Below are 13,381 nucleotides of genomic sequence, written 5' to 3'. Positions count from 1 at the left end.
ACCAGAGGAGGAAGTGCTGACTATGAGGGTTGTGGACTAATGTAAAGATAGAAATAGTAACTAAGCGTGACCTTAGGTGGGGAGGGGAAAAAGGTAGACACTAAAAAAAGGCATGGCAAAGAGACACTACCTCATACAAAAGCAAAAAAAATAAAAAATAAAAAAAAATTCAGGGGTTTTGATTCCTCCTCTAGCCACTGGCAGTTATTAAAACTCTTAATTAAATCTATGAGACACACACAAACCCCTAAGATAACCATTTATCTAGAAGAGCACTGAATTAACTAGAAATACGCTGAAAGCTGCGTAACAGATGCAAACTTATTTTAGGCATTCCAAAGGAGAGATGCAAGTTTTTAATTGATAGCTTAAATTAGAAATAGTTATTATACAAAAAAAGGGACTCTGAAAGCCATTCCAAAGGGGCAGGAGATGGCAAACAGGACTTTACCATTGAGACCCTACCCTACCCCTTCCTATTTTATCTGTAGAAGTTTATGAGAAACAAACCTGACAAGGAAGCTAATGACAGCCTCAATCTTCACTCTCAAATATCAAGAGGGAGGGGGAGGGGAGCTCTGTTTTTCTAAATTATTATATTCTTTTTAACCAAAGAGGTGAGTTTGTTCTAGTTTCCACTAGACTGGCTTCTACTATAGAACATTAAGCAAAGGCACTTGCCCGCCCCTTCACAGGCCAAAAATGGGAAAATAGCTAAGTCATAAAACCAATGATTTCTATACAGTTGCAAAATAGTGTCTTTTTCTCTTTAATAATATTCAAAAGAAAGAAAAATTATCCCCTCCCTGAAGTGAGACAAAACAATCTCTCAGTCAGTCAGTCCAGTTATACCTTTCATAGCAGAGGAGCAAATGACATGAAATCAAGTCTATAACAGGACTACAGAGATCTGTACAAGGCATTACCGTTTTGTGCTTTCTTCCAAAACAGATGCAAGTACCCACAAATGCATATACACCTTAACACACTTACCTGTGTTAAAAAAAAAAATTCTACAGTGAGGAGATACAACAGAGCTAACCTTTACTGAGAAATTACTCTAGGCCAGGTGTTATTTAAAATATTTACTAATATACGTGTATGTTAACATGCTAGCAGTTATCACAGCTCTAAAGGCTACACACACAATTTATCATGGTGCTTTTGAAATTTTCTCAGGAATGAATGGGACGAACTACTATCTAAAACTTCTAGTTTATTAGCTAAGCCTCAATTTAAAAGTTGCCAGCACAAGTATAATTAATTATCTAAAATGCCTATGCACTTAATTCAATTCAGCAGTAATCTTTAATCTGGATAGAACTAAAAGGTAGAAGGAAATGGGAAAAAATTAAAAGTCAACGCTTCTGTTTATGATTAGAACCAGTTGAACCTGAAAGTATCTACATTTCTGATAAAGTCAATAATATCTAAAGTTCTGTAACAGAACACACTATTCACTTATGTATCAAAAAACCAAAAATAAGATATGGCTGCCTTTCTTCATTCAGGATCAAAAATTTAAAGAAAATTAATTTGGCTTTTAATAGATACAATATAAAAATTATTTTGTCTATAAAACTGGGAAAGATTTTTTTTTTAAAGATATGCTTCTTGCTGGCAAAGGTACACAGAAATAGGGATGTTCAAACCCTACCAATGGGCATGTATGCAGGTGCAACCTTCTTTCTTCAGGGCAATATGGCAGAACATATGTATCAAAGCCTTAAAATAAGCACATCTTCTCGCCTGGTACTGCCACTTTCAGTAATCCTTCCAAAGTAAGTAATCAGAGATATGAAAAGGAAGATGATAATTTCTACATTATTTTTAATGGCAAAAAATATAAAATATTCCTAATACCAATAAGGGAATTGGTTAAATGAATTATCAAACAATGTTGTTATGGATTCTTACATAGTTATTCAAAAGTATCTGCAGAAAAAAGTTACCACGATCAAGTGGTTCCTACTATAGGTTGGGAAAGTAAGATTCAATACAGTACATACAAGCATACCTTGGGCATGTTGTGGGTTCCATTACAGACCACCATGTTAAAACAAACATTGCAATAAAGCAAGTCACCTAAGTTTTGTTTTCCAGTGCATCTAAGTTATGTTTACATTATACTGTAGTCTATTAAGAGTGCAATAGCATTTTGTCTTAAAAAACAATGTACAGAGCCCTAGCCAGGTAGCTCAATTGGTTGGTGCATCATCTTGATATGCCAAGGTTGCAGGTTTGAACCCTGGTCAGGGCACATACTAGAAACAGCCAATGAATGCATAAATGGGTGGAACAACAAAACTGATATTTTTCTCTCTCCCTTCCTATCAGAATTGATAAATTTTTTTTAAAAATGTAAATGTCTTACTTAATTTAAAAAAAACTTTATTTCTAAAACATGCTAACTATCATCTGAGCCTACTGGAAAAACAGTGCCGACAGGCTTGCTTGACTTAGGGTTGCCACAAACCTTCAATTTGTGCGTGTGTGTGGAGTGAAAGCAATACCCACAGAGCACAATAAAATGAGGTATGCCTTTACAACACACCAAGTGGGTATACCTGTATATATTTTATGAATATATACACATTAAAATGCACTGAAAAGTTAAAAGTAGTTATTTGTATTGGTATTCCAGAACTTTGAGCATTTTTCTGTATTTGTTACTTTTAGAAATAGAAATTTTTGTTTTTAAGCTTCTTTGCTGTAAAAAAAAAAAATTAAGTAATATGCAATAAGGTCTAGATTGCTCTGGGTGGAAGAGAGCAAAGGGGGGAAAGTTGGGACAACTGTAATAGAACAGCAATAAAATATTTAATTAAAAAATAAACAATTATATACATTTTATAAGAAAAGGTCTAGATTGCCCAATGAGAGAGTAAAAATACTACTACTCTTTTTAGTTCTAGATTTACTATTCTTTTTAAATTTATTTTTATACAGAGGGGGAGGAAGAAAGAAAGGGAGAGAAACAGCCAGGTGTGGTTGCCTCTCATGCACCCCCTACTGGGGATCTGGCCCACAACCCAGGCATGTGCCCTGACTGGGAATCGAAGCAGAAACCCTTTGATTTTCAGGCTGGCACTCAATCCAATGAACCACACCAGCCAGGGCTAAATTCAGTATTGATAGAGAGAGAAGAAAGTATGTTATAGGACCCAGATTATCCAAGTTTTCTCCCAAATGCCTCACCTTCTAAAGTGAAAGAAGCGACAAAACACAGGCGAGTCTTTCTGTTGTTCCTTATCCTTGCGGAGACTATCCAAGCGACACTCCCGACACTTGGGCAGTTGTGCAACAATGTTCACACAGGAGTCATCCTGGACAAAGGCCTCACCACTCTGCTGCAGCTTCTTGACTTTGACTGCGTCTGTCAAAACTGACTTCCGGGATGGGGCTAGGAAAACAAAAGATTAAGGAAATGGGACCTCAAATTTTTAAAAAATGACATCAATATGTTACTGAATTCTATTCGAAAGGCCAGTTTTCCCAAAAGGAGAACTCCTTGATAACTGGTTAAATTGTTATTTCTAAAAATGGCTTAATAGAAGACAACTATCAGAACAATGAGAACTTTTACTCTCTTTATAATTTTCATTTGGGAACGTACATGGCAACTTAAAACCCCCTAATTCAGCAACTGGACTCACAATTCCAAGAAGTGTATTAGACTTCTAGTCACAAACCTAGGTAAGAGAAATATTTCAGGAAGGTTTTTTCCATATCAGAAACTTAATTCAAACTCACTGCAGTATTAACAATGCACAGAGATAGATTCACCTCAACTAACAGAACACTGTACAGAAGTCAATCCTGTCACTTTCCACACTTAAAACAAGACTGGTTTAAGGTGTGTTCTCTGTAAAAGCTAACCGTTCTAATAAAAAAATAAAAACCAAATAGCTCTGCTACACAGGTCTCTTGATCTATAAAAATAAGAGCTGTCTTTTAAATGCTTCCATGAGATGTCACTTGACATGTCTTCAATTTCCTTCAAACGCATGTTCCACTTGGGGTTAAAAGCACTGGCTAGTGACAGGATTATGATTCTAAGTAAACTTAGGTTTGAAGTTTTAACTTGTAATGGGCAGGAGAACTGGAAATGTTAATGTGGTTTCTAAAGAAAAAGGGAAAAAGTAGAGATGAAACAGGAAACAGCAATCACTCTGTCAGCCTAAGTAACACAGAAAGGAATCCATTCATAAGCCAAGAGCCTTGAAGAACATTTCATATGAAATTGACAGAAAGACCTTTTCTCCTCAGGGACCAAGGGAGCTGAGAAAGGGGAGGTAGATTCTTAGGCAAACAAATGAAAAACAAAAAACAGACCCAAAAACAACTTCAGGGGAAGCAGTCCAGAGATAGGTGAGAGAAAGGTCTCAAATCAAAGAAGGCTTTAAATAAATAAGCATCTTTAATATTGCCCTGGAGGTGATCTAATCTTACCTCTCTTTTAAAGCAGGACTAGAGCACACTGTAAAACGCTAGGATGTTGTCAGGCCTTGATCTCTTAAACATTATTATTCAGTTATAGTGAAAGAGAAGGTAAAGTAAGAAAGAGAAAATAAAGAGGTCACTAGTTCAAGGATGCAATTTTAGTTACTCAGATATTGAAAAGGCAACATCCTTTGAATTGAACCAGGTTTTCAGAGACCAGGGGTGAAAAACCCAAAGGTTATCTTATCTGTTCTGTCCTGGCTTAAAAGAGGAAATATCTAGAAATAAGCAAGTTGAACTATCTAAATCTAGCTTTCTATTGAGGAGGGCAATAGTTGATCCTATCAATGATTCTCAATTCAAGGCAGAGCCCAGAAGCAAAGCAACACCAGCTTCTGAGGACTCATACATAACCTATCCATCTGGCAAGAAAAAGGCTGCTGTTCCACTCTAGCTTGCCTTAGCTCCTAAGCAGATCAAGGGTGGAGAGAGAGGAGGAGCTTCCAGAGAAGACTTTCCATACCCACAAGCAATATAAATGAAAACAACACAAGAGATCCTGGTAGGCTTCTGACTGCAGTCTCCCAGGCCTCAGCCAGATGTCCCAGTAGACAGGACACACCAGAATGTGACTAGGTTTTTCCCTTAAAATCACTTTAGAGAGGACATAGTTGCACAGCATACTAAGTAAAACAAAGTTGGACTCGCAATTCACTTATGTACTATAATGTGCTTACCAATGTAGAATTTTTATTTTTAAAAATATAATATTAAAATACTTTGCCTCAAAACCTAGCTGAATGTGAGAGCTGATGACTCAAAAAGAATAAAGAAATAGAACAGGCACATGGTTATGAATATTCAGTTTCTTTTGGGAGTTACACAACTCCTGAAAACAGTATACTCTTATGCAATTAATTTGATGCAAATTAATAGCTATCAAATTCCACCTCAAGAATGAAGCTGGATTAGAAGTACCACTAGGCAAAAAAGTTTTTTCTATTCCTACAATTCTATATTAAAAAGACCCACAGTTCAATCCATCTATCTTGCCCTGTGGTTTCAGAAGCCTGGAGTAAAAGCAAGAGTGTGGATACATTCTTATGTAGCCAAACGTTTTTTAGAAGTTATCAAAACCTACACTAATTTTCCCACACAACTGACAATGATCAAAGGTACTTTTAAATTGTAATAGCTCTGAACCTTTGACATACTGAAGCCATTTAGTTCTCCTATTTAGTAAAAGAGCTTCTGATAACTACCATCATTAAAAGGCATGCTCAAACTTAATGTAAGTAAATGAAATACAGTGTACCATTTTCTCTATAGTAAAAGTATTCAGTTTTAAATCATGGGTGCAGCAGAACATTGCTCTTAAGCAAACAGACTCTGTAGGGTGTTTCAGCCCTGTCCTTAAAATCTGTAACCAAATATCCATTTTCTAGAGGAGGTGATGCAATTCTTTGTCTTATAAACAAAATTTCAGATCTGAACTACCTATGTGAGTATAAAGTACCAATCACCTCTTGCACTTCAACCTGGAAAAATATATCAGGCTGAAGATAAAGTAATTATCAGATTCGTTTAGATTTTGTTCCGTTTAAGTCATATGGTAAATGCATATAATGGAATCCTTAGAGCCTTTAAAATGTTGGTCCTTAAAATACAGTTTATCTGTATTTCTATATACATGGAACCAAGTCCACCAAAATATTAACAGTAATCATTTCTGAGATTTTGGAACTTTACGTTCTTTTTTGAACTTTTCTGATTGTATGAACTTTTTCTATAACCATTTTTATATGTTTTCCTCATAAGCTAAGATGAACTACCATCTCTTAGTTTCTACAAAAAATCCTATGTAGAAATACTCACCATTCTGAATTTTATTGTTGCTTCTTGTACAATAGCTTTCATTATCTACTTTTACTGAAGAGTCCTTTAAATTCTGTGACTGGCAACCTAAAGTCGAAGGTTCTACCTTTTTTTCCACACAACAATTAGGGTTATCACCACTGATACCAGGTTTCCCTTCCAGCTTACTTGGAGGAAGATCAGATGTGGAAGGGGCATGTTCTAGGTGCTTCTGCAGTTCAGGAGTATTAGCAATTTCCAATTCTCCCACAGAAGAAACTTTTGTAGGTAAGCATGCCTTCGGAAAGCCAGTCGATGGTTGTGGAACAGATTCCAATCTGTTTTCCTGATCAGTGTTGGTCTTCAGCTGGGTACAGCTACCTTTCGGTTCACTCAGGGTTTCTAAGTCTCCAGTTCCAATCTGAGGGGACTCTGAAGAGAGGAACTCTACTTTGGAGACATCTGGTTTTGTTCTCGGTATTTCAGGCTTCCCATTTAGACAGGAAGAAAGTTCTTCTGGTAAACTCTGTTTATGACATCTAAAAAAGATAATATGAAAAACTAGTATCTGAGGCCTCTTTTGTCTCTTCCCTACCAAAAACAATTGGTTTCCTAAAATGACCAGAATGAAAGAGGAAAAAAAAACCCCTTATATTAGAGAATTTAGGATCGTTTCTGTGAGCTAGAGTTAAAAGAAGTCAGTCAATGGCTCTGCAAAAATACTTTAAACATTCAGAAAATAACAACTTTAAATCCTATCTGCACATTCTCATGAATCCTGAACTACTTCAAGTTCGTTCTACTTACAGCATAGAGAGCTTTAGCTTTCCCTCAAAACAAACAGAGTATCATAAGGAACCAAAACCACCAGCAGCACAAACCTCTATCTTGCTATGAACATTTAACCAAGGCCCAACACTGTATAATTTCTTTGTTGTTTGGTCAGTTATCAGGACCCAAAGTAGACAGAAGAGCCAATTGATTATTTTGTTGTTCACAGAACAAATTGGTAACCTCCTCACTCCCCAATTTTAATAGGGGTACCCTTGAAGAACTTTGTTTCTCTGAAATTCATCCTGAAGTTCTTTACCCAGCAAAACACAAAGTCCTTTTTCCTGTTATATTTTCTCCCCCTGCTTCTAAGAAAGGATTTCATCCTGAGGGGAATTTCCCCTTGTAGCACTCACATTAGACATATTTGCTTGGATACCATTGAACTTCTTACTGCTCCCTCTTCCTACTCGGAAGACAGCTCTCCTTTCCATCTAACTACTATGTCATCCTCCAAGTTCTATCCCAAGGAGCCCACTTTCCTCCCAGTGAATTAATGTGCTCAAAACTCTCCCACCTTTTTGCAGCAATCTTCCAAACCTGTTTCTACACCAGTCTCTCTGGCTCATACCTTAAGTCTTTACCAACTGCCTGCATTCCACCACCCTTCCTAAAAGACAATTCTTCCCTTAAACTCTTCTCTCTGTTAACCTATCACCACATCTCTCACCTATACCTGGGGTCTGGTCTGATAAGAACTATGTCTCCCTCTTTTCCACACTCCCAATAACCCCAGTTTTGCACATACAACCAATATTATCCTTTGTTCTTGAAAGCACACATCTATTTTACAACTGTTTGTATTATGTCAATTGACTGTTCTCACTATATCAAGAAAGCTGCTCTTTCTTCATTTCTGTAACATTTTCATTTCTGTACATTTTCTACATTCCTCCTACTAACTTTTCACTTCTGAAGGCACCTGACCAATTTGGAAACTAACTAAAAAACTATATAAAGAATGATAGGTCATTTCACCAAATTTTAGCTATACTAATTCTCTGTCTATGAAGAATTGAATATAGGTAAGTCCTACACCTGAGCAATGTTAAGCTCATATAGGAAGAACCATGGCTAACATAGTTTTTCTTATTATGACTCTCTTTTACAAGTATCAAATAACTCACGCTTGAAGAATTTTTGCTCCAAGGTTAGGTGGAGAATTCGCAGCTTGGGGAATACTCTGCTGTCTTGGGTCCTTACTAGGTGGAGTTGCTGGAGTACAGCCGAGTAGTATATCCTTACAAACTGTTGTGCGAACAGACTGTGCAGGAGGACACATACTGGGAGAAGCCTAAAAGATACCAAACCAACAGATAGTAAAAGGAAAAAGTCCCTATTTGGGGAAATATGAAGTGCTAGCAAGATTCACGTTTATTTGTTTGGTTTAGTACTAAACAAGCATAATACCTTCACCAAATAAAAAGAACAGGACAGGAGAACAAGTGATAAATCACAAAATTAAGGACTTTATCTGAAGGCTGTTAATTAATCACTCTGGCTTTTCACAAAATGACTCTTCCTATAAAAAGTTACAGCAGATCTTTTTTCACAGACCTCTGAATCATTGTGCCAGGAAAATGCAGCCAGGTGGCAATTACTTTAATAATGCAATGCACAGAAGTGAGCTTTTAACAGTCTTCAAATGGTGGCAGCTTCACATGCATTCAGTTTAACATTACTTGAGTGCCCACCACGCACTTACTGTGTAGACTGGCAGGAGACCAGACCACATAGGACTCTTGTAGGCAGTGGTGCCTACTGGATACCAATATAAGCCTTTACAATGCAGTAAAGGTTGAGGACACGGTTCTTGTTCTTATGTGGCTCATCAAGTCACAAAGGTCATCCCATGCTGCAAAAAATATCAAGTCAGGGCTGTGGGACAAAGCTGGGACACCCGTCCCCTTCCCTTTTCACGTAGTTTTATCTTTACAAAACTGTAAGAAATGGACCCACTTCTTCCCAGTTTAGATTATCCACAAAAATAAACTTTCTATATGGGAAGAGAAGGAAGAGATTAAACTAATCTCCAGACAATAGCCTATAGCTAAACCAGGTGAAATCCATTCACCATCTTCATCAGCCTCAAGTCATCTGCGATTCTTAAACCTATCTCTTTCACACTACAGTGATCTTTACATACCTCACCACCTAACCTAAACTTGAAGAATCTTTCAAGTTTCTTCACCTTTTAGTTAACTTCTAAAATTTGATGTACAACTTTCCTATGTGAGTTTTTAAAACCTCACAATCCTAAATATATTTATATGTAGTTTACTCATGAAATCTTTTTTCCAGACATGTACTCTAGAGACCTTGAAAAGACTGCTAAATAGAAATACATACAAAAATTTACTTACTATCAAAGTTTTGCCATAGCTTCAAATTATTTTAAAGTACTGAATTATCTGATCATATATTATACTATTTTAGTTAAGTCAATTTTAGTTAAATATTAGTGTTCTCTAGAAGGATTTTTTGGCGGGAGGAGTCTTTGGCTATTGTATAATTATCCTTGGGATAAGTCAAATTTACCTCTTTGGGCCTCAGTTTCCCAATCCTTAAAATGAAGACATTAGATAAATTTTATTCCTATGTCCTTTTCAACTCTATTTTATAATTCTTTTATTAAAGGTTAACCTCCCAACGTTTAACTACCAAGTCATTTCAAAATGCTTATTCAAGGCTCACTTTTACTAAGCATCTTCCCTCATCTCATCTTCCTTACTCTAAATTATGTTTAGAGTTGATGCACTAATACAGTATCTTTTCTTAAATTACTCTCCTGAGAATACGAGGTCTGTCTGGAAAACGTCCAGCCATTGTTAATATAATGAGAACCGTTTGGGTAACATTGATATAACTTAGCAGCCAAGGAGAGTAGACTGGAATGCACATGCGTGAGCAATGATGACTTCACTGTACTAGTCAGTGGGGGCAGTAGACACCCGTGAGTGAGCATGTGTATTGTATTGTGTGGCCGTCACATTCAAAATAACTGAATGAGGAGAGCAATGAGTCTGCATCAAATTTTGTGTTAAGCTTGAAACTATTCAGGTGATTCAGAGGTCCACAGCTATGGGCAACTGGAGATTGGCAGCTTCATCACGACAATGCACCCACCCACGCATCATGTCTTGTGCAGTTTTTTGACAAAAGTTCATCCCATCTACAGCCCAGATTTGGCGCCCTGCAACTTCTGGTTTTTCCCAAAACTAAAATCATCTTTGAAAGGGAAGAGATTTCAGGCTGTCAGTGAGGTTCAGGAAAATACGATGGGGTAGCCGATGGTCACTGGGAGAACTATGTAAGGTCCCAAGATGCCTACTTTAAAGGGGACTGAGGCAATTGTCCTGTATACGATTGTATACAATGTGTACAATGTCCTGTATACAATGTATCTTCTTCAATAAATATTTATATTTTTCACAGTGCATGGCTGGACATTTTCTGGGCAGACCTTGTTGCATACTTAAAAAATTTAGAATTCAAACCTAGGCATACATTTTTATTTTGTGTAACATCCATTGAACTACTCAAGTCAAAAAACCCTCCATCTCAATTTCCATAGCCAATCAATGAACCAGTAAATGCTGCCTATATTTCTAAACCATTTGTCGAATCTGTCCCTTTCCATGCCACCACTACCACCATCTCTCCCCCAGACTTCATGTCTCCTAACTGGCCTAAATTCCATTTTTGCCTGAACCTTCTGCCCAAAATTAATTCTACTACAGAGCAATCTTTATACAATAGGAGCCAATCAGATCATAGTACTCCACTGCCTTCAAGAACTCTATGTGGTCTGGTCTCCCCCAGCCCCCTCCATTCATTTTATTCCATTTTTCCACACCGTTCCAACTACACCACCTTATTTTCTGGTTTTCAAATGTTTTAAGTTCTTTCTTGCCTGTGACTTTGTACTTGCTATTCCACCTGTCTGGATAGCTTTCATGTGGCTGGCTGGTTCCATCCTTCACCCTCACATCTGCTCAATTATAACCTCCTCAGAATCTCCGATCACTTTTTCCAAAGCAGTACCTCACAAGTCACCCCTTTACTCTTTATCATAATACCATGTTTGTGTCTTTCATTGCATTATCACGTATATATGCACATACAGTGTGCAATATAATGTACACTCCTATGGGGAAGAGACCCTGCTTGTATCCATTGTTATACCTCATAAAGCCAGCCACATAGCAGATACTCAACTAGTAAGACTGGTGGAATGCATGAATAAACGAATGCTGTTAGTATTTCAAAATAACTATGAATAATTCTTACGAGTTACCTCCAGAGCCAGGCAGTAACATTCACCAATATTTAGCGCACACTAAATTTCAGTAAGTATTTGTTGGAAACAGGGATGGAAGGATAGAGGAAGGAAGGAGGAATCTGCTGCTTTTACAATGGTTGCTCACCAAACCAAGAAAAAGATCTGGAGAGAAGTGGCAACAACACAATGGTAGAGAGTACTGGGTTTTGGTATCAGACCTTGGTTTGAATCCAGGCTCTGACACTTCCTGGCACATCATTTAACCTCTCTAAGCTTCAGTTTCCTCAATCATAAAATGAGAGCAATGAAGCATACTTTATAGGGCTGTGCTTTACCACAGTGCCTGGCATACAGATGAGCTGTCTCAAAGCAGAAAAACATCAAAGAATTTTTCTCAGTTCAGTCACCATGGGTTAAAGTTAGCATAACTTAGGATGCTTTTCCTTAGAAACTGAATTCTATCACCCTACAACCTTCCTAAGGGTTGGCTCAACAGGGACAGGGCTTCAATTCCAAGGCCCATCTTCACATACACACTGCTGCACTGGCCTCTGACTTGACAAGGGTCGAAATTTCTTCTTACCTGAAGGGTTTTCCCTGAAGGTCTTCTATACCAGTCATGGCAATAGTTCCTCCCTGCCAGCAGACGGAGATAATATAATTGAGTGTATGATGATATTCTAAAAAGAACACTGCTGGCTGACACTCCTTAGCAGACTTTCCCAATTAACCAAGCAACATCCTAACTTTGAGGAACCGTCTGCTAGGCAGAGAAGACCTTCAAGGAGCCAGATGTTACTGGCGAACAAGTTTGTCTTATCCAAAAATATTCATCAGAGCAATCAAGAGTCTCCTCTACCTATTCCTAAACTCCTGTCATTCAAGAGCACCCTAAAAGTAAACTCTTTGCCGGTCCACACGTCTGGAAGTGCAAACACAGTGAGACATGTGCCAAGTGTGTTACTGTACTCATCTTTCACTCGCACATTTAAATGAACTACCTTTACCCACTTCTTCCACTACCCCTCTAGCTGTCTCGAAATCTAGGCCAGGCTAGTGTTTCTGAAACTTGTCGGATTACTCAGGATAAAAAAGAATATTTACTGATATCCACAATATAGTGTTGTAAAGGAATCATGGAGACTAAAAAGAGTATCATTTTTAGTTTAAAAAAGGGGGGAGGGCTCCATGAATACATAGTTAAAAATTAAAAAGACAAGAAGACAGGTAATCCCAAAATATAGTCTCTGAGAAGCATGATTTTAAGTGACACTTCTTTACTATGCTTTTCCTGCTTAACAACAACAACAACAAAAAAAAAGACAGTAACTTTTTAAAATGTGATAATCTTTATTTTGACAAATAAGTGAAGTAGAAAAGAGAATAGCCTGTACAGGGCTTAAGAGCTGAAACAGATGATTAAAACCTCAAATTTAGTTTCTTATTTTTTGAGGCAGAAGTTAAGGCTCAAATAGGTTTATGGAGGACCTATCCCTCACACAAAGTTCAGGCTTTTTTTTTTAAAAGGCTTCTATGGCACCCAACAATTAGTTTGGTAGCACGTAAACCTACTGAGCTTAACAATTTGTTGAGAGAGCTCAAAAACACAGATCAAAAAGACATGCTCCATGCTCCCTGTCCTTCAGAATGTGAATCAGGTAGAGAGGATCACTTATTAGGTAAATATTAGCACATTTCACAAGTACCTCCTTGAAAGTTATAAAGTGACTTGCTCAGTTACGGGTCCTATTACTGATAAATATGACACTTTGAAGAACTGGTACCTTCCCCCACAGGAGGTCCCCACTGACCCCAGACCTGCCTGTATGCCAGGTTGATTCCTCCATGATCCATCAGGATGCCATTTCCTATTTATTCCTTGCCCCCCTCCCTCCACAACAAGATGTGGCTTTCCTTTTCATCACATTAACCATTTATACTGATGCATTGTCCCTGACAAACAATATCCAA

At 37.6% G+C, this 13,381-nt stretch overlaps 1 protein-coding gene across 3 annotated transcripts in view; it reads right to left on the bottom strand.

Annotated features, from left to right (window-relative positions):
- The window catches only part of KDM3A (lysine demethylase 3A), a 48,234-nt gene that overhangs the window by 19,711 nt on the left and 15,142 nt on the right, over positions 1–13,381 (bottom strand). For 2 of the 3 annotated variants that reach the window (XM_054577681.1, XM_054577682.1), the window contains exons 9-11: positions 8,256–8,422; positions 6,319–6,836; positions 3,199–3,403 (exon numbers count right to left, since the gene is read on the bottom strand). In XM_054577681.1, the coding sequence (XP_054433656.1) occupies positions 3,199–3,403; positions 6,319–6,836; positions 8,256–8,422 (890 nt within the window). The remainder of the gene's footprint in view (positions 1–3,198; positions 3,404–6,318; positions 6,837–8,255; positions 8,423–13,381) is intronic. The other variant, XM_054577683.1, reaches the window with a different exon arrangement.

This window comes from Pteronotus mesoamericanus, unplaced genomic scaffold (genome assembly GCF_021234165.1).
Source record: "Pteronotus mesoamericanus isolate MK-2021 breed Mesoamerican mustached bat unplaced genomic scaffold, CSHL_Meso_final contig_44, whole genome shotgun sequence".
Classification (NCBI taxonomy): Eukaryota; Metazoa; Chordata; class Mammalia; order Chiroptera; family Mormoopidae; genus Pteronotus; species Pteronotus mesoamericanus.
The sequence above is the reverse complement of the archived record's forward strand: the minus strand, read 5'-3'. Positions and strand labels throughout refer to the sequence as shown.